This window comes from Rana temporaria, chromosome 3 (assembly GCF_905171775.1).
Source record: "Rana temporaria chromosome 3, aRanTem1.1, whole genome shotgun sequence".
NCBI classification, from domain to species: domain Eukaryota; kingdom Metazoa; phylum Chordata; class Amphibia; order Anura; family Ranidae; genus Rana; species Rana temporaria.
This window is the reverse complement of record NC_053491.1, coordinates 89068014-89093326: the sequence shown is the minus strand read 5'-3', so window position 1 is coordinate 89093326 and position 25313 is coordinate 89068014. Positions and strand designations below refer to the sequence as shown.

Genomic DNA, 25313 nt, shown 5'->3' with positions numbered 1-25313 from the left:
TTCAATCTGCTTTTTTTCTGTGGGGTTAACTATATGGACTTGCCAGATTAACTATGTAACAAAGACAATTTATGTTGCACAATAGTTGCAGAGTCATTAAAATAGAGTAAAAGGAACCATTAAAATAGAGTAAAAGGGATTGCCTTGAGTAGAACCGAGCGCAAAAATGTCAGGTCTTAACTTCAAAAATCTTGGTACCCAGGTCCCCATAGATGGCGCTTTAAAAGCATTTGCAGGTCATTAGTTTAGCATTAATGCAGCACCAAAGGCAACATTTTTCCTTATTTTGGATAGTGCAAGTGTTATGGGAAAAAACAGTAAAGCTCATGCTAAACTTGTAAAGCATAGCACTACACAAATCCCTGAAAGTGTAGTAAAGTCTTACTATGGATAGGATTTTAGGCACTAAAAATTAAACATTATAAACTTTGATGCAAAACAGTTAAACACAAATGCATCTCATTAAGGGTGGGTTCATACTGCGTTCCTTACTGCACTGAATCCTGCACTTGCAATCACACTGCTCTGGCAAGATGCGCAAGGCTGCCACACATCTCAGCCAGCAGTGCATTTATGGGTACTGCAGGGAAACTGCAAGGTCAAAGACCATGCGGGTTTCCCAGCAGACAGGATTTTAAAAAGGCGCATGCACTTTGTGCAGTTCACAAAGCGCAGCAGCATTTTCAAATAAATGGGCTGCAGTGTCCAAGCAAACACAGAACACAGCCTGCACCAATGTGAACCCAAACTAAAATTCAGACCAGACCGCTTATCTTGTAGTAATGACAAATGGCATATACAAAAGTTTCTCCGCCAACTGCATATCCCTGGTATAGAGCATGAAGCTCCCGACATGTTTCAAATCAAAAGCCTTCATCAGGGACAAACCTGTTGAATGCCAAAATCCAATCATAGGATCAAAGATTAGTATACACAAATTGCATGAAATATTTCATAATATATAATCATAGAAATAGTGAAGACAAATGAAACCAGAGCTCTCAAAGGCCACCCCCCACAGAATATTCTGATATAAATGCATTTATATCAGTATACGATGTGAGGGGGCCTCCTTTGGAGGAGCTCTGGTTTCATTTGTTTTCAACAATTTAGATTATTATAAGAGGTTTCATGCAATTTGTGTACTCATCTTTGATGCTACACTTACATATTTTAGAATGTAACATGTTTGTCCGATGAGGACAAAGTTTACAGGAGTTGGGACCTTCATGCTCTAAACAAATTGTTATAAATGCCATGATTTTTGTCATAGGACTACAAATTTAGTGGTCAGATATAGCAAATGATACATCTGATTAAAATCTGTTTAATTGCCTTGCATCAATAAAATGAAAGGATTTGTTGGTTTTGGTGCCCAAGAAAAATGCCATCCAAATTTAAGAATTTACTGCAAGAGGGTTATACAACCCTGGTTAGTTGTGCCATTTGAGTCCAATTGAGGACATTTCCCTTCATTTCCCATCCATTAGCCAAAACAGGAGGAAACACCAAACCCCCCCCCTTCAAAAGTGAGGGAATTCCAGGGCGTCACCAGAATTGTCCACATTGATGGACTTTACTGTCAATCCAAACATGGGTTTTTAACTTTCAAATAACTAAACTGGACAAAATCAAGGCAAATCTCCCTAATAGACCAATAAAATTGACAAGTTTTCTAAACCCTCTACTCTCAAATCACAAAAGTTGTGCCTTTAGGTATACGTAAACCATTGTGACCCTAGAATCATTGCTCTCATTCAGAACCGCAATACCTCACATGCATAGCACAATTTAGGTTTATGTACACTGCAATTTTTTGAATTGGGGTGGTCTTAGGAGGGTGCTTCTAAAATGTAACTTTATTGGATCTTATGTGATTGAATAGTCAGGTGACAAGCAGTGGTAATTTTGGCAAATGTCAATATCGTTTTAATCATTTGGTAGACTAAAATGTCCAGTACATTTTATTTGACTAAAATCTAACAAATTTTGTGTCCAATGCATTTACACATTTATCTAGAATTTTTTAACTCGTATGCTCCTGAACAAATCTAATGAGGAGCTCAGAGGAGGCCTGTACTGCTTGCACACAGTGCCAAGCACACCAGTTGCTTTCTGGGAGGATAAACTCACTGGCTTTACAGGCAGAGCTTTAAAGGAACACTAAAAGGTACAATTTTTTTTTTTTTTAAATAACATACATGTTATACTTACCTCCACTGTGCAGATCGTTTTGCACAGAGTGACCCGGATCCGTGTCTTCTGGGGTCCCTCGGCGGCTGTCTCGGCTCCTCCTCGCAAAAGCTTTCCACGTTCATGCGAGCTCCCTCGCATGGTGGAAAGCTTTTGCGAGCGCGCTCCCGTGATACAGCAGCGGCCATAGCCGCCGACTGTATCACTCGGCCCCGCCCCCCGGCGCGCCGCTTCATCCGCTGTGATTGACAGCAGCGCCAGCCAATGGCTGCGCTGCTATCAATCCGCCCAGCCAATCAACGGCCAGGCTGGGAACCGAGCAGGATGACAAGCACGCGCCCGGGACTTTCGAACGGTGAGGTAAGTAAAACGGGGGCTCGGGGGGGGGCGGTGCTGTCAGATGTTTTTTTACCTTAATGCATAGGATGCATTAAGGTAAAAAAACTTTTACCTTTACAAACCCTTTAAGAAAAGCAGAAATTCACATGGGTAAACATCCCTCCCTAACATTTGTTCCCCAACACTTGTTCCATTCATTGATGAAAATGGAAGGTGTCAGTTTGTCACTGAAAATATGCCGCTGAGGAAAATGAAAGTAAACACTGGCGAAAGGCCCTCTTTATGGAAAGATCAGGTGTCCATTAGAAAAAAAAGTCCGAAATCTTGCTTTCATCATAAGGATTTTGTACATGACAAAGTCAATGTACACATAGGTTTTAAGCAGTTAGGAGCTGCCGTGGTTAGGGGAGTCTCAACCTCCTGAATGCTTAATTGCATTCAGGATAGAAATATTTAAACCGCCGGCCATGGGAAACGCAAACCACAGCTAATCCGTGCCATTTAGCCGCGATCAATGAAAGCAGGGTGTCCATGGAGCCTTTTTTTTCCTGCGGTCCCAAGCTCCCTGGAGAACACAAGAGCCCAGAAGTCTCTGGGCAATGGGGGTACTGTACCCTTTACAGTACCACAAGCAGGGCTGTGGAGTCGGTAGATAAATGTTCCGACTCAGACTCCTCAGTTTTATGTACTTCCGACTCCTCCTCTGTATTAATATGCGAATGTATTTTATACATTCCTTGAGGGAAAGAAACGCAACCTACCACCAGTGTCATCTTAAGAGCATTATAGGCCCCCGGGCAATACAGTGCACTGGGGCCCTGTCTACACAATTACGCACGAGAATTACTGACAAAAATCATAACATTTACTGGCAGAGCCACATTTTTTACTGCCACTGCAAAAAAAGTACCTAAAATTACAGTTTTCAGTGCCCAACAATGCAAATGTCAGTATTTAAACATATAGCTAGTGCTATTAGAAATGTGTTTAAGTTAAACAAAAGTAAAAAAAAAAAAAAATGTCTTCATTGACATGAAGGTCAGGTTACTATAACCCAGCCAGCACAGAGTTTCCTCTTACATCAGAGTCTGCAGGATTCCCCCTTACAGTGAAAGGGAACTCTTATGTAAAGGGGAACGCTGCAGATCATGATCTAAGGGGGGAACTCCGATGTGGAGGGGGGCTATGGTGACCAGACAACCTTATATCAGAGTCCACTGCTTTCTCTTTCCCACTTACATCAGGGTCCGCAGACTGAGTTCCCCCTTGCATTGTAAGGGGGGATCCTGCAGACTCTGATGTGGGGGGTACTCTGGTGACCAGAGACCACCTTCCTTAGATTAAATACACGAAGGTAAGGGGGGGTCACCAATATAGGAGGGGAACCTTTATATCAGTTCCCCCTTACATTTTTGCATTCACTCCCCCCTTACATCAGCAACCCCCCGCACTCGTGGAGGACCGGATCTTCTCTGTGATTTCCGCGAACTGGGCATGGGCAGTTCTAACCCGTCACTCTCCATAATTTTTTACTGGGGTTGCTGGGCAGCCGGTGGGGCCCCCCAGGCAAGCGGGGCCCCCGGGCAACTGCCCAGCGTGCCCAATGGAAAAGATGGCCCTGCCTACCACAGGACTACTGGCTGGGAAGCCAACAGTCTACTGTATTGCACAGTTTAAGCAAAAGACAAACACAATGAAAACAACGTTTTATAAAAAATATTAATCAAGTGGCTGGATAGTAGCAGCAGGCATAAACATCAGGAACAGGATCTTTACCAGTTCAAAAATACAAACCACATTATTTGGTTGTTTTAGAACAAAGCTTATCTATAATGAACCAAAAACAAAATCTGTAAAACCTAGAAATGGTTTATATTAATCTTGAAATGTAGTTATAGGCTTAGCAAATGCAAATCAATTCAATGTAGAGTTCTAAGGAAGAGAATTTCCTCTGCCAGATCCTCTTTCATAGAGGCTCTTAAGTCAGACTTTATTATTTTTAGGGCTGAAAATAATCTTTCGACACCGACTTGGGTGGGTGGCATTGCAGTAACTATTCTGGCCACATCACTAACGATCTCTGGATAAACAAGGATGGCTTCAACAGTAAGTTTTGATGAGCGATCATACTTTTCAACTTCTTTTAGTGCTTTATAAAACTCCTGTTGGAATTTTTTTTTTAATTCCAATCTAAATTTAGTAGGAGTCGGAGCATTGTTTGCCGACTCCAGGTACCCAAAATTTCCCCCGACTCCACAGCCCTGACCACAAGTGTGATCAGATGGCTCTAGAGCCATCCTGATCATTTGTATCTGAAAGCCCATCACTGGTTTTAAAGCTGTTAAAAAGCTCATATGCGCAGGAGCAGCCATGAGCTTGCTGTTACCCCTTGAATACCGAGATTTATAAACATAACTTTGTACAAAAATGGCTCTGGCAGCAAAAAGGTTATAGCTACAAATGTGAAAACCAAGTCTGGAAACAAAAAAAACTGCATACACCAAGAATATAAGTGAAAAGAACATTTGGTACTCACTTTCTGTGATATCCCAGGGAACGCCACCTAAAAAAACCTTGCAGGAATAAACTGGATTCTTGTAGTTTCGGGGAGGCAGCTGACCACTCCATGTGCAAGTTGCTTCATTTACAGCTGATAAAATGAGCAGATATGGCATTAGCTCCTGCCTTAAAAAACACCCAAGTGCTAAAACTTATGGACAATGACAGAATTCAATATTAAGCTTTTGACATGCATGCAAAACTAGTGCAAAGTAAGGTACCTCTTTTGCAAACAACCAGTCTGGCAAGTGGAGATCCATCCTATACGCACTACACCCCTGGAGGGGTGATTGGATCTGGTGAGTGGGGACCCGTGGGGGAGCACCGCTAACACTTCAAGAGCACCTGTATTCACCTCAAGATCACTTGCTGCGTTTCACTATTAATTTGCATTGTGAGACTTTCACTGGCTTTTGGATATTGACGAAAGGAATCCCAAAAGTGTGACTATATACACCCGTGATGGGACTTTCACTTATATTTTTTACTTTGTTCACACATTTTTTTTATAGACATTTTTTTTATACATCTTTGCTTTATATACTTGATTCACGTGCACATATATGACCATAACATTGTTTCAACCACTTGAGGCACTAGTCAGCAGCTTTGGTCATATTTATTTTATTCTCATTCTATTTATTCACCATATTCTAAGGAGGCATGACCAGAGATCTCACTCTTTATGAATACTAAATAGACATTCAGGCACCCCAGTATTTAGTTATACAGGTGCACATTTGGTCCCTGGTATCTATTCACACGGATGGTGAGGGATCATCACTTAAGCTTAGGACACAGCACGGTTAACCCTTTGTAGGTCCCCGTAGCTATTGTGTACCGGTTAGGCAGCGCCACTACCCCCACTTACCCTTTCCTTCTATCACAGGTTCCCCTTTGTATGAAAGGCTGCTGCCCCCCTATTAAAATTCCCCAAACATCTTAAGCGCAGGACACAAATTTTTTTATACACTCCATGTGCAAGTTGCTTCATTTATAGCTGATAAAATGAGCAGATATGGCATTAGCTCCTGCCTTAAAAACCATCCAAGTGCTAAAACTTATGGACAGTGACATAATTCAATATTAAAGGGGTGGTTCCCCCTAAAACAAAATTCTAACAATACATTCGGATGTCTGCTTACACTGCGGGTAGGCTGGCTTTTGTTTTTTTGTTTTAGTACATACCTCGATATCGCCGTTTCCTCGCTTGGCGGTGGGCGTTCCTAGTTGATTGACGTTCCTCAGACGGGCGCATACTGCGCGTCACGACTTTCCGACAGAAGCCGAACGTCATTGCGCAGGCGCCGTATAGAGTCGGCTCTATACGGCGCCTGCGCAGCGACGTTCGGCTTCTTTCGGAAAGTCGTGACGCGCAGTATGCGCCCGTCTGAGGAACGTCAATCAACTAGGAACACCCACCGCCAAACGAGGAAACGGCGATATCGAGGTATGTACTAAAACAAAAAAACAAAAGCCAGCCTACCCGCAGTGTAAGCAGACATCCGAATGTATTGTTAGAATTTTGTTTTAGGGGGAACCACCCCTTTAAGCTTTTGACATGCATGCAATTAGTGCAAAGTAATGTGATAAACATGCACTGTCCTAGAACAGCAACATGGAAATAGTGCCAACCATACTATAACTGCCACCTTGTCTCACTGAAAAGCCAATGCGCCCCAATGCTCCTGGCACAACACTCCTCAGCTCTCTCATTCCTCTTCTAAAGAAACAAGCAACCAGCTTTGCTAGCTGAAACTTGCACTAGAATTTTTTTTTTTTTATATAATATTAAGGCATGATTGTTTGGATTGCAAAGGATTCCAGAGTCAGTCATTGGAACCTTACAGCAAGTTTGGGAGCTTGAAAGAATCCACTCTGAGACTAGACAGAAGAGATCTATATACTATTGGAAGCTGAATCTGGTACATAGACTGATCAGAATGGTCAATAAAAAATTAAGACCCTTAAACAGTTTTGCAGATTTTTCAGACAGGACTGTATGCAATATGTTATGGATGACAGACTTTGACGTCAGGCAGGTGCCTGCCATCATTAAAACATTGGGTAGCAGCATGCTTTTCATATTACCTGCAACGTTGGGGCTAAAAACAAAATAGCCCTTTACAACAAACAGCAGCTAGACAGGGGTATTTTAAAAGCCACTTGCCAACCAGCCGCCGTTAATGCGAACAGTCGTAGCTGTAAGGACTGTACAGTGGGATAACAGGTGCGCCGCTGAAGGCGTGCACGCCTGCTTGCATCACAGGGGTGCCAATGCTAGTGACTGGTGGTCGCAAGCAATCGTGGGCACGTGCGTGTAAACACAAATCCCTGTTTTGAGATGACAGATTGAGTTTTAAAATGCTAGGAACCATGATCTGTCATTTCCTCTAGGTCAGACCCCTCCACCCACAGTTAGAACACACTAGGGAACAGTTAACCCCTTGATTGCCCCCTAGTGTTAACCCCTTGCCTGCCAGTGAAATTCTTACAGCACTGATCGCTGTCAATGGTCCAAGTGTCAAAAGTGTATAATGTATCCGCCATAATGTTGCAGTCCCAATTAAAAAAAAAAAAAAAAAAAAAGCCTAGTTAGACTTACCGGTGACGGTATTTCTAAGAGCCTTTCAGGACAACCCTGGAGAGAGCGCAGCTCCGCCTCTTTTTCAGGAAGCACATGTGATCCTTTAAAGTCCCTCTTCCACCATGGCCTCAGTTATTGTGGTCTCCGACAAACTGGAAAACAAAGCACAGAAGAACCACAATAAACCATGAAGACATTTAAAACATACTTAAAATACCTAGGGAGGGAAAATATCGGTTGTCCTGAAAGGCTCTTAGAAATACCGTCAACGGTAAGTCTAACTAGGCCTTTCTTAAATCGCCTTTCAGGACAACCCTGGAGAGGATAACCGAGTAACTTACCCTAGGGTGGGACCACTGCCTGCAGTACCTTCCTGCCGAAGGCTTGCTCTGCAGCGGATAGTAAATCTAATCTGTAATGCCGAAGAAAAGTTGAATAGCTGGACCATGTGGCAGCCTTACAAATCTGGTCAGGCATGGCACCGGCCCTTTTGGCCCAGGAAACTGCCGTTGCTCTCGTTGAATGGTAAACACCTGAAGGAGGCACTTTTCCTTTAGCTTGATAGCTTTCCATAATGGCTTGTCTTAACCATCTACCTAATGTACTCTTGGAAGCCTTCTCCCCCTTACGGGGCCCTGAGAATACTATGAACAGGGTGTTCGATTCCTAAATTCTTTAGTGACTGGATGTGAGAAGATGTTTACTTAATTTCCTTTCAGAGTATGGAAGGCTTCCTTTCCTGCGTTAGAAGGCATTGATGAAAAAGGTAGGAAGAATTATCTCCTGAGACCGATGGAAAGTCGAAGAAACTTTTGGTAAAAAGGCTGAATCCATACGGAGGACTATCCTATCTGGAAAAAGTCTCAGAAAAGGCTCCGATTGCCAGTGCTTGAAGCTCGCTGACTCTTCTTGCCGTTGTGATAGCCACTAAGAAAATAGTTTTGAGCACCAAATTTTTCAAAGAAATGTCTTGCAAGGGTTCAAACGGAGCTCCCGTGAGACCCTGCAACACAATGGATAAGTCCCAACTGGGAAAAACTTTAAGGGCTACAGGTCTACTTCGAACAAGTGCCCTAAAAAACCTTGAAATTAAATCTTCTCTGAATAGAGGTTTTTTAAGTAAACTGAAAGAGCCGCCACCTGTGTTTTCAGGGTGCTGGCTGCCAACCCTTTCTCCATGCCTGCATGGAAAAATTTTAAAACAAATGACATTTTTGACCTGAAGACTTTTGGAAGAGCACCAGGAGTTGTATTTTTTCCAAACCTTGAGGTAAATGGCCCTAGTTACCCCCATTTCTGCTAGATAGTAGGGTCTTTACCACCTTATCAGAAAGTCCTTTGGCTTTTTAGAGATCTTCAGAAAACAGGCTGTTAAGTGTAACCTGACCGCTTCCGGATGGTTCACAGGACCCTGAGAAAGAAGGTCTTTCCTGAAAGGTAGTTTCCACTGTGGTTTTGTGGCTAAATTTAGAAGTATCGCAAACCAAGGTCTTTTTGGCCAGTAGGGAGTGACTAGGATCAGGTTGGTTCTTTCTTCCCTGAACTTCCTCAGAACTAATGGAATTAGTGAAAAGGGGGAAAAGCGTAGCACAGCTGGTAACGCCATGGGTGTGCCAGCGCATCTATGCCCACCACCTGATCCTCCCTGTGAAGAGAGAAGAACTCCTGAACTTTTGCATTTTCCTGACTGGCAAACAGATCTATTTGTGGTCACCCCCATTCCTGGGAGATTGCTGTGAAGACTTCCTGATTCAAGCTCCACTCTGCCTCCACTATGCTTCTGCTTAAGAGGTCTGCCAAAAGGTTCTGAGACCCTTTCAGATGGACTGCTGACAGAGATGCTACGTTCAGTTCTGCCCAGGACAACAGGTGATTGGCTAACTCCATGAGGCCTTTGCTCCTGGTTCCCCCTTGTTTGAGAACATGCGCCACTGCTGTCGTGTTGTCCATTAGGATTTGTATGTGGCGACCCCTTACTGCTTTTTGGAAAGCAAGGAGACCCAGGAAGATGGCTTTTAATTCCCTCCAGTTCAATGACTTCCTGGCTTCTGATTTGGACCAGGTGCCCTGCGCGGTCTGACAGTCTAGATGGGCTCCCCAGCCCCAGGAGCTTGTGTCTGTTAGACGTTTGTCTATAGGAAAGACCCAGGGAAGACCTTTTGTCAGGTTGTTTGGGTTTCTCCACATTAGTCTGAAGCGTTTTTTTAGCGACTCTTGGTGCGACCAGGTCTGAAGGATGTTTATCTGAAGAGGACGGGAATGCAACCTTTCCCATTGGACTGCCGGGATCGAGGCCGTGAGCAGACCTAACACTGCCATAGCTGACCTGACAGAAATCCAGAGACTTGTCTGAACCTGAGCTACAGCGGAGACTACCTTCTCTATTTTTTCCTGAGGAAGAACCGAGTTTATGGTGTAACCCAGAAACTTTGTTTCCTGTGTTGGATCTAGCTTTGATTTTTCCAGATTTAACAACCAGCCTAGATTCCTGAGATGAGCCTGCGATACTTGAAGGTTCGTCGCTCCCTGGAATCCGCAAAAAACAGCAGGTCGTACAAATATGGAATAACCAAGATCCCTTCAGTTTCAGAGGTTCCAATGCCTCTGCCATGATCTTTGTAAAGAGTGCTAGCCCCTTCATCCCCAGAGTCCCCTTCCGTTTGCCTAGATACGGAGACTCTTGGGCTGGTTGGTGGTTGCTGAGGCTCTGCTTGACTTACAGGACCTTGTGTCAGAAAGGTTTTAACTGAGCTTAAAGAACTTGTGAGTTCCTGCACTGAGGAAAATAAGTCCTTGTACTGCTGTGAGGTTTCCTCTTCAACCAAACTCTTAATGCAAGACCTGCACATCGCCTTATGCCATGAATCTCTCAAAGGATTCTTGCAGGAAGGACACTTTCTTGGTGGTTCTAGGTGCTTAGATTTGCCTACAGATTTTTCCTGCAACGAGATAAAAAAACATTTTTTTTTTTTTATCTATTAACACCCTGTGACTTAAACCACCACCAGAAAGTGTCCAAACAACCGCCCCTTTAAGGTTATCAGGACTGAAGATATAGGCCTCTGTCCGGTACCACAGGCTCCCTCAGGGAGGATCAAGAAAAACAAAACAAGCCCATAAGGTATAGAATAAAGGCACCGCTGTACCACTCTTACCTGGGCCTGACCGGTGCTTGCAGCGCCTGTATCCGCCATCGCTGTCTGTCTCTTCCATATTGCAGAGCATGCAGCTCCAGAAAAACGCTGGGTTTTTAAATTTTCCCGGTCCCTGCGTCATCGACGAGGGCCGGAAACGGAAGCGCCGGTCGAAAGACCCGCCCCCTGGTCGCTGCGTTCCAGGCGATGGGAACCACTAGCGCCACGCCCCCACAGTAAGCCGCGTCACCGTGCGTGAAGTTCCCCGCCAGCCGGGACCCGGAAGCCGACATGCGGAGTAAGCCGCTGACCTGCAGCGCCCACCGCGGCTTCCAGGCGCTCAGAAGCGGCTACCTGAGGGTCCATAGCTCCACTGAGCAGGAACGACTGGGGACTCCGGAGCACCCCCTCCACGGCTGAGAGAGGCTGGGATGGTCGCTGCACTCCAATCAGAAATAAAGGTAAGCCCAATCCCTCCACCCTGGAGAGAGCTCAGCTCCTTGGTTCCTCATGCTGCTTCCACCATGGCGGAGGAAACAATAACTGATGCCATGGTGGAAGAGGGACTTTAAAGGATCACATGTGTTTCCTGAAAAGAGGCGGAGCTGCGCTCTCTCCAGGGTTGTCCTGAAAGGCGATTTGAGAAAAAGTTGCCATTAGTAAAAAAAAAATCTGCTAGACTTACCAGCAACTATTTCCAGGACAGCTATGAGAGACGATTGCTCTGCCCTCTACAGGAAACACAAATCAGATACACATTAATAGGCCCCTCCCTTTCCTGATCCTCCGATCAAGTAAACCACCAAAAGTGCACTCGGCAGAGGAAAAAAACAAAAACACAGAAACTCATAAAAACCACCAGGTAAACAAAGTCGACCAGTGAAAAACAGAATAGGGTGGGAATATAGACACCGTCCTGGAAATAGCCATTACTGGCAAGTTTAACGGGGGTTTTCCCCCTTACCTTGCAGGACAGCTACTTATAAGATTCTATACCTTAAGATTCTATACCTTAAGAAGGGATGACAGCCTGAAGCACTTTCCTAACAAAGGAGAGGTCCTGGCTGGAAAGCATCTGAACTCTATGAGAGAGTCGGACCAGACTGCAGTTTTAGAAATTTCTTCCCATGTGGCCATGGATCTCAAATGAGCCCAAACGCTTTGTATGCTTCACAAATGGCTCCCCTAATCCACCTAGCAATAGAACTGACGCTTTGGACCCTTTCTTGGTGCCACTGAACACCAACAGTTGGGAGGAACTACTAAAACCACTGGATTTTTCTAGATAAAGCAGAAGACATCTCAACGTCTAAGGAGACTAAACCTTTCCTCCACATTCTTGGGAGAGGTACAGAAACTAGGAAGGACTACTTCCCAGGACCTATGAAAGCACGAAGATACTTCGGGTAAATAGAAAGGATCAGGCCCAATCTCTACCCTGCCCTCTAGAATCCTTAGGAATGGGGGATATACAGTACAGACTATCAAAAATTCTTCTCCCTGCCGTAATAGCCAAAAGGAAATAAATTAATTTTAGGGAAGCCTCACGCAAAGGTTCAAAAGGAGCCCTTGTTAGAGCATTTAAACACCAATGACAGATCCTAGGGAGGAACATGTTTGATGACCTTGGGAGCATGTCTAGATCTGACTGAAATGAACCTCCTGACTAAAGGATCTTCTGCTAGTCTTTCTAGAAACAAAGATAGGGCAGTAACCTGAAGCCTAAGGATGCTGACAGTCCTTTTCTACTCTGCAAAAAGTCCAATATACAGGGAGTGGAAAAAAAAACCTAAACCAGTTTCCTTAAACAGAAAATAAAGTTTTTCCGAACTTTCCCCATAGATTCTTCTTGTGACCAACTTACGACTGTCCAGGATAGTTTGAATAACCCTCTGAACCCCCCCTCAACTGAAGGATGCACAGCTCAGCCTCCAGGCCATCAAATGGAAGGTCTGAGGGTTTGGATACAACACTGGTCCCTGATGGAGCAGATCCTTCCGATCTGGTAGGGGCCATTGAGGATCTACAGAGGGTCTTCAGAGAGGAAAACCAACTCCTCCTGGCCCCCCTTGGCAGCTGTACCAGCTAATCTATAGAATTCTTCCTGCAATCCCAATGGAGTAAAAAATGCCTAAAGGGGTCTGGTGTGTAATTGGGTCCAAGGCAACCCTGGCATAGCCACACTCAACCCTAATAACTGCATGATCCACCAAAGGAAGGTCTGCATGGAGAGAATCATTTTCAAAATCTTTAAGAAAAATCTAAGTCTATTAGATAACCCAGGAAAAGTATGCTCTGGGAGGGCACCAGGCACAACTTTTGCCGTTTGATTTTTTCCACCCCAGTTTCTGAAAGGTCCTTAAAACGGCAGATCCTGAACAAGGGTCTCTGTCTCGAACAAAGATCAAAAAATAGTCTAGATATGGGACAATCGATACACACTATCTGAAAAAAGGCCAAGACTGAAAAGATTCTGGGTGCTGTCGAGACCAAAAAGGGCATTGAAACGCCAATGACTTGGCCCATTTTTCAAGAGAATCGCAAATCTGAGGAACCTTCAGTGACTGCCAGAATGGTACATGAAGATAAGCGTCCTGGAGATCCAGGGTTATCATGAAGTCCCCTAGCAACAGATTCCAGAAACATCTGTAGACTGAATTTTTCAGGATGCTTCAATTGATGACCATACAAAAGCCGCCAGAAGCTTTTCTGACCAGAAAGACGTGTGAATAATAACCCCGGAATTTTTGAATTTACGGCACAGGAGAACTCTGGTTTCCCCACAGAAATTGGATCCATCATAGCTTGCCGTCTCTTGCATGGGCAAGAAAAAATAAATCTTGCCTACCCCAATTCTGGCGTCACTGGGGATTTTTGGAAAGGGCTGAAAGAGCAAAGAGTCCCCCTTTTGCTTGCCTTTGTTAAAAGACCACTTCACATGTTGCCTGTTGGTTTTAAAATTAACCTAGTTTTGGAAGCTGTGAAAATGCCTCTTATTCTGGGGCTTAGTCCTTTGGGAGGGGGGACCATTTACTCTTCTCAGAGGAATGAGCTAGGACGTCCACCAAGGAGGAACCGAAGAGCTTACCTTCAAAGGGTATGCCGCAGAGTTTCTTGGAGGCAAGATCACCTTTCCAAGATTTAAGCCACATAGCGTGCCTAGCTGAATTAATGAGAGCAGAAGACCTGGCTGCAGCTTTCATAGAAACTGTTGCTGCATCAGCTAAAAAGGCAACCGACTTGGCAATGAGTGGGAGAGACTCCGGTACCTCCTCTTTGGGGGTGTCGGATGAAAGATCATTTCCCATACGTCCAAATTCCTAGCTACACAGGTGGATGCTACCGCCAGACCCAAAGAAAAAGCTGAAGCATCCCAGGCCTTACGTAGCAATACGTCATCTTTTCTGTTCATTTGATCCTTAAGGACCCCCAGAGTCTTCAAAAGATCTGATCTCTTGGACACCTGCGACATAGGGGCATCTAATCAAGGACACGCAAAAAAAAAAAAAAACCCTCCTCGAACTCAGACTGAAAAATTAAACCTTTTGTGCCCTCTAGACTGGAGCCACCTTTTTTCAGGTTCGTTCCACTAAGAATCATGTCCTTAAAGTGACTGGTGTACCGGAAAAGATCGACTTCCGCCCTGTAGACCTAAACATTTTATCCTGTACAGAAGGGGCTTGCTGTGGCATCTTAATCTGCTCCGAGCTACCCGTATCTTCCTCTGATGCAGATTCCTCATCAAAGAATCAGGTTTCTCACCTTCCAGATCAGAAGAATTGCATAAATTAATAGTCTCAGACACCAGAGGAAGGGATCTAGCCAAGGCTGAAGGCTCTTGAGCTATGGGTCTAGACGAGGAAGGCCCCAGTACAGCTACTGTCATTAAAGGACCGAAAGGAGACCACTACCTCCTTCATAGAAGACATCAACTCCTTAAAAAAAAAAAAAAGAAGGGGGGGAAGTCTCTGAATTAGCTCTGGATGGAATACAATCCTCAAAATTGTTATAACTATCAGAAAGTATGGCCCTACAGTTTCCACATTTCTGCACCGGCTTGGCCTAGGGGAAAAAAAAAATTAAATAAAAAAAAAAAAAGCAGCAGAACCATAAACAAAAAAAACATACAAAAAGTCCCTTGCTGTAGAAGCTATCCACAGACAAAGGCTTACCTTGGGGCAGTATGGGATGTGGATGCTGCCGCTGGTTCAATCCGAGCAGGCACTCCCTCCCCAGATCTGTTCTCAAGCTCCATAAGGCAAGTGGAGATCGGCTGCTGCTGTACCGCTAAATGCACCTGTCCAGTGTTCAGCAGACTGTTCCCCTAGGCAGCATGTCCTCAGTGTATGACATTGTGCTTCCATTAAAAACGGCACCTGGAAGTGCATCACATGACTTCCAGCGCCATTTTGCCGCGTCACCAGAAAAGGGGGGGGTCCAACCAGTTACCAGACCCAAGAAAACAAACATGTCAGTGCTCCTGGAGGGTCTGGAAACACAAAACAGGGTCAGAGGAGAGGGACCTTTTAACTTGTATCCGATTTGTGTTTCCTGTAGAGGAAAGAGCCAATCTCTAGTAGCTGCCCTGGAAGGGGACAAGCTAAAAGATCTATCCCCTATTTTGTAGATGCTATAACTTTTGCACAAACCAAATATACACTTATTGCAAGATTACCAAAAATATGTAGAAGCATATTGGCCTAAACTGAGAAAAAAAAGCAGTACACAAGTTTACTGCATGAAGGTGAAAGCCTTTACAACCACTTTAAGTTACAGAAAACACAAACTGGACCATACTAGTTGTAACTGGGAGATATTGCTAAAAAGTGTAAAAACTGTCTCCCATTTAGGAAATGGATCTGGTGACTGCTTCAGAATGGAAATGGTTAGGAAAGCAAAGATGGGGCAGCTCTGTGCAAAGAGCAGGATTTTTTTAATGTTTACAATCGATTTAAGGGCTCTGTGCAGGCAAAAAATCAGCATCTGAATCCAGAGAAGATGGAGACCGACAGACTAAAGGTAATCAAGTCATTACAATAAAATTTCAAGTTTAACAGTATTGTGCATTATATCCATGTAAAAAAGCTGTAGCTGCTGACTTAATATTCAGAAACGTACCCGTCAAGGGAGTCCACAATGTTGGCTCTTGGTTTCTGCTGCCAAGTGGCATCCGTTAACCCCCCCCCCCCACCAGTGCCACATTTGCTGCCTTTTAGGTGAGGGGGGAGAAAGGAACCACTTTTGGGTGGAACTGAACTTTAATGTCCGACAGTAACAGGGAGCTTGAAATCCAGCTACCAGCCTATGACAAGGGAGTCTGTCATGCACATTACATACAACCCTGTCTGAAAATCTGCAAAATAATGTTTGATTTTTTTAATGTTTGATTTGAGCAATATGCAGCAGATTAAACATTTATATATTTTGTCATTAAGTGGATTAAGCTTTTTTGTTCACCAACCATATAGCTGATTTAGATTACTATATATAAACGTTCAAGAATTCTTAAGCTTTACATAAAATTAAAGCACATATTTTCTCTCATGTAAACCATAAATCTCAAATGAAAAATGGTTGCAGTCCAAGTGATTATAACTACAGAGCTTAGACCACAAGTTTTGTTCCATTGGCTTACTCCTTGGAGCTGGTGCCTCCTGGCCCTTTAAGGGATTTAGGATGCCGGGGCTTTGCTTATGATCATGTGACCATGATTGGCAGTCACATGATCAGAAAGCTCCTGATCTCAGCACATTGTATTCCACCAATTCCCTTAAATATGCAACCACTTGGCACCAAGGCCTACCCCGCTGAGAGGCTGCATATCTGCACGCGGCCGGCACCAACGGGTTAATGCCAGGACTGATGCAATGCTACCACATGAAATTTCTGCTGCCAAAGACACTAAATTTTCAGTGTAAACATACAGCAGTAAGCCTCAACTATGGAAAGGGCACAGACAACTTGACATAAACATGAATAACCAAGGGCATTTTGAAAACTGCATATCAAAACCAGGTCCAGAATTAGACTAGCTGTAGATTACTGAAGTGGGCGTCTTGTCAGTTTAATATGTTCCTAGTCTATGCCAACTCTTGAACCTCCCCCATTTCAGGCTACCTACCACAAACCAACCAAGAGGCTTTTGTAAGCCTGACTTGATTTAGTTTCGTGCTCCTACTGTAGCAAAACTAGTAACAAGGGATAAAATACTTCCTACACATGCACCATGACTGGATTTTCTCAGCACCCCAGTAATTTAGTCTTTACCAAAATGGTATTTACAGCATGGCACAGCCCATACATTTCTTACCTGCAGCCTGTCTATGCAGCCGAGCCTCCCTTTCAATGGAAAATGGATCTTCTGCAGATTCTAAAAGGTCCCAGGAGGGCCAGACTGAAGCACCCGGCCATCTCTTGGACATCCCCATGGGGGAAGCTGTTGCAGCTGCTAAAGCAGCATGATCTGGATCCAGTCTTGAGCCAATGCCCAACTTCAAGGGGTCTCGAGACATGCCACCTCCCAAAGATAGAAATGGTAGGGGAGGAGAAATCCGCAGACTAGACTGGGGTGACAAACATCCAATTAGTGAACTTATCAAAAATATAGCAAGCAACACTTTAACAGGTCATGACCAGTAAAATTAGATTTTAACTAGGGTTGTACCAATACCACTTTGACACCGAGGACAAGTACCAATACTTTCTCATGTGACAGCAACACTAAACTGTAGCACCGATGGAGGCGTTAGCCATCAGGAAAACACCATTTTGAAAAAAAAAAAAAAAAAAAGTATGTATGCATGTATATATATTATATTATTATATATTACACACACAAAATTTTCCTTCCCCCCCCCTCAACCCTGTTGAGGGCGTTGCACTAAAGATTATGTACCGATGAGCCTCCGTCTCCTGTCCATTAAACGGAAGCATCGTAAACAGTTTACGATGCTCAGTTATGCATGGACTGTCAGATAACCGTCTACATTCAGAAAAGGATCCACTCCATCCTGACAGATCTGGGGAGCGGAGGAGGACATGGACAGGAAGGGAAGGAGTGCAGGAGGACACGGAGTGGAGGGAGACCAGATGGGGACTGGAAAAGGACCACAAGAGCACAGAGGAGAAGGACATAGGAGACAGTTAGGGATGATTGGTGCGGCGAGTTACAAGCTCCAATCTCAGAGTATTGATTTCAGTAAAGCTGCTGAAAGCCAAGGGGGGTGTGGCTGTCAGGCTTTACTGAAATCTACACAGGGAGATTCAGTGCTTGCAACTCCCACCGATCATCCGTGACTGCCCAGATAGATTAGATCAGAGCATTTGCACGGGTACAAGTATTAATGCAAATGCTCAGGGGGCCATTTACTAAAATTGGAGTACCGAATCTGGTGCAGCTATGCATAAACCAATAAGCTTCCAAGTTTTATCAAAGCTTAGCTGATGTTATAAGCCGATTGGCTAACATACACAGCTGCACTAGATCGAGAGCTCCAGGGGTTTAATAAATCCCCCCCTCTGATGTTTAGCATCGATACAACCCCAATTTTAACTTGCCAGTAAAATCAGTTTTCTGGAGTACAGTATAGGACACCAGCCAGCTTGACATTAAAGAAGCCCTACAGAACAGCCAAGTGATTCTTCCCCTCCCCAACAAAACTACAAGATTCCTCCATCCACCCTATACAGGGTGGATGGAGGAATCTCCTGTTGTGGCTGTGTTTAACAGTTGGCATCTGATTGGATGATTTTAATCCTTTTTTTAGAGGGGCTGTGGTGCAAGAAACAGACAGGACCACTCGTGAAGTTGGAACAGTATGACCAGCTTACAACTGGGTTATATGCAGCTACAGTCATGTGACTGGACACTCAAAAAAAAAAAATCTGCCCAGACATTTTCTATAACCCAACTAGCCTCAGTTTTGTAGCAAACACGCAGGGAAATCAAGGTGGAGGGTCCTGTGACCTGCACTCCAGGAAATTGCTTTTGCCGGCAAGTCAGAAATCCTATTTTCCTGATCATAGTGCAGGTCACAGGCTACTAATCCTTACAGCTATGGCCAAAAGCATGCCAACTAAAGGGTAAGCAACATGGCAAATACTGTTAACAGGTCCACACAAGCCTGAGAAAGCTCAGACCACCACAGTCTAGCTCTAGCACCTTATGCCTGAAACTTAAGCACTGTCAGATCTGAAAGATAAACACTCCTATAGCCACATCTGTATAAAGTATTGTATAAAGAAAAAAAGAATAAACCAATGACAGACTTTTGTCTCCACTGCTCATTGTGTCTTTACAGTCGTTCGTATTGAATTTAATTATTCAAAGTACAAAACACAGGAGAATTAAAAAGGGTATGTATAAATTACAATAAATAGAAGTCCCTGCGCGTCAACGCATTTCACTGTTAAGCTTCATCAGGACACATGCAGGGATCATTGGAAATTGAAAACCGGTCTCAGTCTTGTCCTATCCTTGAACAAGTCCCTGGTGAAACATGTCCGATTTGGCATTACGACAGAGATGCCCTATGCATCTTGGATGCTGCATCTCATTGTGCATGCGCAGTAGATTGAAGCCATTGGCGATCATCTCGGCTGAGACAAGCAGACTGTGGCCCAGAGGACCTGGCACCTATATAGCGCTGACAGCAAACTGCCCACTGGAGCCCCACGAACCTCGCTCAAATGGAACATACAGGACGGCACATACAGCCCCCCGGACTGTAGAAAGATAGTACAGGACTGTGAATATATTGCTCCATGTATGGTCGGGTGAGCGGACCATAAGTCCTTTAACTGCCTCTTAGTTTCCTACCTCTCAGCCAGCTTAACAGCGTCATTGAGCTATTGTTTTTCCAACAGTTAAACATTAATGCATGCAATTCCACTCTGGGAAAACTGTATATCTGTGCCTCTGGACTGGATACTAACTGGACTATCACCTCTCCACACTGACGGCCATGCTCCGTCTGTGGGATTAGCAATTTGACTCAACCACCCCTAACAGGGGACTGGTTTTGCAAAAAGAGGTTTCCAATTAAACCTAGTGACAGGATGGACTTTATGTATGGTATATGCCACTGAGATCAGAAGTCTAATACGCAAATATTACCTACGCTTTATTAACAATAGCCTTGTTATAAGTGTGTGCATGCATGGTTTGAGCATGATGCAGCTGCTCTTAGACAACATTGTCTACATTTAATATGATCTTGGTGGTGGGTACTTGGCCCCCTTTTTGTAGAAATACATTTCTAATAAAATGTATCCCTTATTAAGCAGCATGGTCCACCTGTCTCTTCAGTGGGAATCTTTCCCCTGTAACACCTCTTTAGTATTTAGGCACAGAGACAGCACCCATTACTGGCGAGTCTGCAAATTTTGGTACACCACACAGGTATACGGCACACCTAGTATGGTGGTAAATAGTGAGTATTGATCTCCAACTAATTTTTCTCACAGTCTTGTAACAGAATGGAGTCCATGGGAGGGGGGGTTTATCTTATCCATAAAATTTAGATTGTATATCAAAAATGCTGGGTGTTCAATGAGCCAGCTATTGGCTCAGGTGCCCCATATAACACAATTTTGGAATAATCTTAACACAATTTTGTTATATGTGGTGCCTGAGCCAATAGCTGGCTCCTTGAACACCCAGAATTTGATATACTATCTACATTTTATGGGTAAGACTATCACCCCCCCCCCCCCCCCGAACTTCTGTCACAAGGCAGATCAGTTTTCCCTTTTAACGATCCCTGAATGTGTCATGACGAAGCTTAATAGCAATATGCATTGACACAGGGGCTCACTTATGTATTCACCTTTTTTTGTGTTTTGTACTGTGTATTGTATTTTATAATTATTCTAACAAGTCTATATTCTCCACTGCCAATTGTGCCTTTGAAGTCCAGCATTGGGCTATTCTTGTCTTTTTTCTATATACAAACACTGTCACATCTTGAGGAATGTGCCCCTACAGGGAAAGGAAACCTATCCTTCAGAACATAGGCCTTGCCAACTCCTCTAACCCAGGGTTCCCCAACCCCCGGCCCACTGCCGGGCCGTGAAGGCTGCACTGTGAGAGGTGCAGCGGCGGGCAAACAGACGACGTCTCACCGCCCGGATCCTGCCACTTCCACCCACACAGCGGGGCTGCTACACTGGTGAGGCGTGGGAGCAGAGAGATGAGAACTCTTGCCGCCCGCCCCGCATTACTGCTGTTCTCACTGGCCTGTGCTGTCAGTGGCAGGTGGCAAACCACATCAGGTGATGTGGCAATCCACACCTGGTGGCAGGTGACATGGCAAGCAGCAATCCACACCTGGTGGCAGGTTATTTAAAAATGCAATGACACATAATGCACTTCAATCATCCCAACACCGTATCAGCCATTGTTCTGTGATGTTTGAAGCACCAACACCAGCCATTTCACCGACAAATTGCATGCCAAAAGCTACATAACAACCCACCCCGCCCCCCCTTTGGGCCTTGACCGGAATCTATTCACCACGCCGTCCACGGTGCCAAAAAAGGTTGGGGATCACTGCTCCAACCCACCTAGATGCAAGAGACCTTTGCGTGGGCCCTCAGGCAGAACAAAGGGAATAACAGTAGTGGAAAGGCAAAGCCACAGATCACCCACATCTAGGCAGCAAGGCAGTGTAGGGCTAGATCTGTTGGATAATTGGAGGCCAGACATAAGGACAATACCCTGCATAATGTGGAAAGCAGAATCTTAAGAGGCCATGGCTCCAAAACAACTTGTCACAGTTGCCAAGAAAGGTTCTTTACAACAAAGGGCTGCAAATTCAGAGACTCTCCTTGAAGGCGTGGTAGCAACCAGAAAGGCCACCTTGCATGAAAGATGGAATATCCTGGATAGTGACTTATTGTAAACACATTTTCGGGTGGTGCCGTTCTGAAAGACTCCTGGAAAAGACGCTACAGGTACAAAACTGATTTTCCCTAATCATCTTTCAGGACAGCCACTTTTCAGAGGATAAAACAAGCACTACACCTTAGGGTGGGACCACCACTTGCAGGACCCTCCCCCCTAAAGGCCTGATCCTTAGATAACAGGTTCAACATGTAGTGTTTGACAAAGGCGCTGCGACCTTTTAACATCCAACTTATGAAAATTACATTCCTGGTCACCCAAAAGATTCTAACAAAGTTGGCAAAATAATTTATTGGTCTTTGAAACTTAAAAGCTGGGACAGTCTTAAAAATCGCCTGGTGCGGAAATATTTGTAGAAAGGTGGAGCCTGATTGAGAGCCTGGTAGAAGCAGTGGGTTTCCTCCTTCCTGCTACTTTGCAGCACCACCAACCGATCCAAGACAATCTTGCTATTTAGTCATTCTTCCTTGGAAGCCACGCCGCTGGGGACAGCAGAACGGACCAAGAAGGTCCTTCCGGATTGGCAGACTCCAGGGAGGTTAAGCGTCAGATCCTTCTGGAGCACGCACAATGGCCTCCTGGGCTAATGCAGTGCAATGAGAATAAAAGACCCAACCTTGGTTTGAAGACAAATAGGAGCAGCTCGTCCAGATTAAAATGCCCAAGTCGCAATACATTGACCTTGGTAAAATTGCAGGGAGGAAATAGGATAGGACAAAAGGGGAGGGCCTGAAACTGGTTCTACTGCAAAGCCAGGAGAAACTTTTGAAGTCTCCATGGTGGGACTGTGCAAATAAGCATCCCTCAGGTCTATGAATGTCATTAAGCAGTTTGGGGGCCCCTTACTGAGAAGGCTGAGTCCATACAGTGCCTCTGCAAGTTCTGTTCCCCCAGGCCCTGGTACCTCTGATCATGGAGTAATAGCCGCTTTTCCTGGATTCCCAGGGTGGTATAGATAGCTTCCAAGAAATCTTTCTCTGGGGAAAGCTTGCAACAAGAGGGTCTAGAGGACTTGCTGTCCAATCCCTCTACCTCCGACTCCACCTGGGAGCCTAAAGTGCCAACTGGCTACTCCCCTTAAGACACCTTTCACACTTTCAGGCACTTTGGTGTTAAAAGAGCCTGTATAGCCTCATCTGCAATCCCAATGTGAAAGCCTGCGTGCTTTCAGAGCACTTTCACACTGCCAGCGCCCAAAAAACACTGGTAAAGCGCCGCTAAGACACCTTTCACACTGGGGCATCTTTCCGTCACTTTGGCATTAAAGCTCCCTCAATGGGAAGGGGGCTTTAGGAGCAGTGTATTCAACGCTCCTAAAGCGCTGCAAAGAAGCTGCTTGCGGAGCAGCCGAGGAAGCAACTTCAATGGGGGAAGGCATAAATCAGCTAATCCTGACCCCACAGGGCCACCAATGCGTCTGCCCAGGGATCTCTGGACCTGGCCACAAACGTCTTACCTTGCAGTTGAGATGCAAGGCCAGGAGTGCCCCACCTCTGCCTGCAAAGGAGTTGAAACACCTCCAGATGCAACAACCATTCTCCCTGGTCCAGCATCTGGCGACTCAGGTAGTCTGCCTGCCAGTTTTCCACACCCAGAATGTAGACGACCGACAGAGCTGGCACGCTTCTTCCCGCCCACCTTAGGATGTGAACGACCTCGGACACTGCAGCAGAGCTCTGCGATCCCCCATGAAAGGAATGGTTTCCTCTCCAGATCTTGCTATTCTTTGATGGCTTCCATCAGAACTTCATGGACCAGCAACACCTTCTGTTCCTCAGGCCATGATGCATCTGGCCATGGAGTGATAGTGGCTTCTCCTGGGTGGTATGGATGGCTCCCAAGAGCGCCTCCACCTTGTCCAGGGAAAGCTTGTAGCAAGAGGGTCTAGAGCAGTGTTTCTCAACTCCAGTCCTCGGGGCGCACCAACAGGTCATGTTTTCAGGATTTCCCTCAGATCAAACTGCTGTGGTAATTACTAAGGCAGTGAAACTGATAAAATCACCTGTGCACAATAATGGAAAGCCTGAAAACATGACCTGTTGGTGCGCCCCGAGGACTGGAGTTGAGAAACACTGGTCTAGAGGACTCTTTGTCCAAACCTGCTCCCTCCAACTCTACCCGAGAGCCTGAAAACTGGCTCCTCAGGTTCTCACTAGTGCCCTCCCCAGGGTCCCTCCATTAGCACAGGGTACAGTGGCTGGTGCAATACTTTGCTAGCTGAGGGCTAGCCTGGGGCTGCGGATCTGAAGGGTTATGAAACTTCACACATTTAAGACAAACCCGCTCTGAGAGGTCATCTAGGTGATAAGAGTTCTTCATATAAAATGCACATCATGTCAATGACAATGACCATTAAAGCCCCACTTTGGGAATGAACACTTCTTAGGACAACCTAGTAGCCCCAGGTTTCCCTGAAGCCACCATATTATACTGAACTTGGTGTTGACACTCCCAACAGTGCAGGATAGACCAGAACTCCTGGACTCAATTCAACAGCCTCAGAATTAGCTGGGATTACAGACACCATGGTACTCATCCCTCAGGCTTGTTTGGAGGCCCTGGATATCTGCAGAGTTTAGTAGACAATAGGTGGCCTACTGTGCTAGAAGGTGCCTTCACTGCACCAAGTCTACCCTTGACATACTCTCACCAGGGCTTTTGACCCCTGTGAATGCTCCTACACCTGTCCAAATAGCTGGCTGTGCTCCTATGTGGAAGACACCTGCATATTTTTATTTTTTTGGATCACCTGCATATTTGATGCAAGAACCTGCGACTATGAATGAGCTGTAGAAAGTTTGTACAATGGACTTAAATACGCATGGATGAGTTTCATGCTCACTATATACTTAGATTTTTATAGAATTTTCCTCTATTAATCTCCTGAAGCAGTAATAGTAACAACATTTGTTTAGTCAAGGTCCCCCATTAGTATCTGGAAGCAGATACAAATATGCCTTTAAGTAGCTATAAAACAGATATATTGATATGTTGGGGATGCTTGTGATTGAGGATATGCATTATGTTCAACTTGAGAATGTACATCTTTTGGATGCTCCTTGACAAGTTCCACATTTTTAAAGCTTATGGACTGTAAAATATTTTTAAGTGTATATTTTATGATTTCAGATGTGGCACCCTGTCAAAATGGTTAAAATATATAGTAGCACCACAAGCATGACTAGCCCATGGCCTCAATATGGCCCAAAAACACCTTCCATTAACTCTTTACAAGCAGTTAGAAAGGGAGGGAGAAGGCAGAACAGTCCTGCAGAATTACCCAAGGAAGGCTGGGGAAAAAGGGTGCAGCCATCTCGAGAGGGTACCAGGACCCTGACACCTCAAAAGGGAGTCAAGGCTGAGCCTGAACTGCCAAGACCCTTGTATCTGATTATAACCTGCCATGCCTGCACAGAATTGCCCCCAAGGGGCACTCATGATCCACAGCCCTAGTGGAGTAAAAAGGTAATCCCTCAAATGCTACACCTGTAGGCCACCATCCAGGCTAGGATTGTCACCACTACTAGGCGATGCTTCCTGGTCAGCATCCTTCCTGGTCCGCATCCAGCATACAAAGGCAGATCTAGGCTGTGCAACA

The 25313-nt window shown here is 44.9% G+C and overlaps 1 protein-coding gene across 6 annotated transcripts in view; it reads right to left on the bottom strand.

Moving 5' to 3' along the window:
- The window catches only part of CPEB1 (cytoplasmic polyadenylation element binding protein 1), a 102849-nt gene that overhangs the window by 37587 nt on the left and 39949 nt on the right, over window positions 1-25313 (bottom strand). For all 6 annotated transcript variants that reach the window (XM_040342911.1, XM_040342913.1, XM_040342912.1 and 3 more), the window contains 2 exons: window positions 17123-17375; window positions 5069-5182 (listed from right to left, as the gene is read on the bottom strand). In XM_040342911.1, coding sequence (XP_040198845.1) covers window positions 5069-5182; window positions 17123-17375 — 367 coding nt within the window. The remainder of the gene's footprint in view (window positions 1-5068; window positions 5183-17122; window positions 17376-25313) is intronic.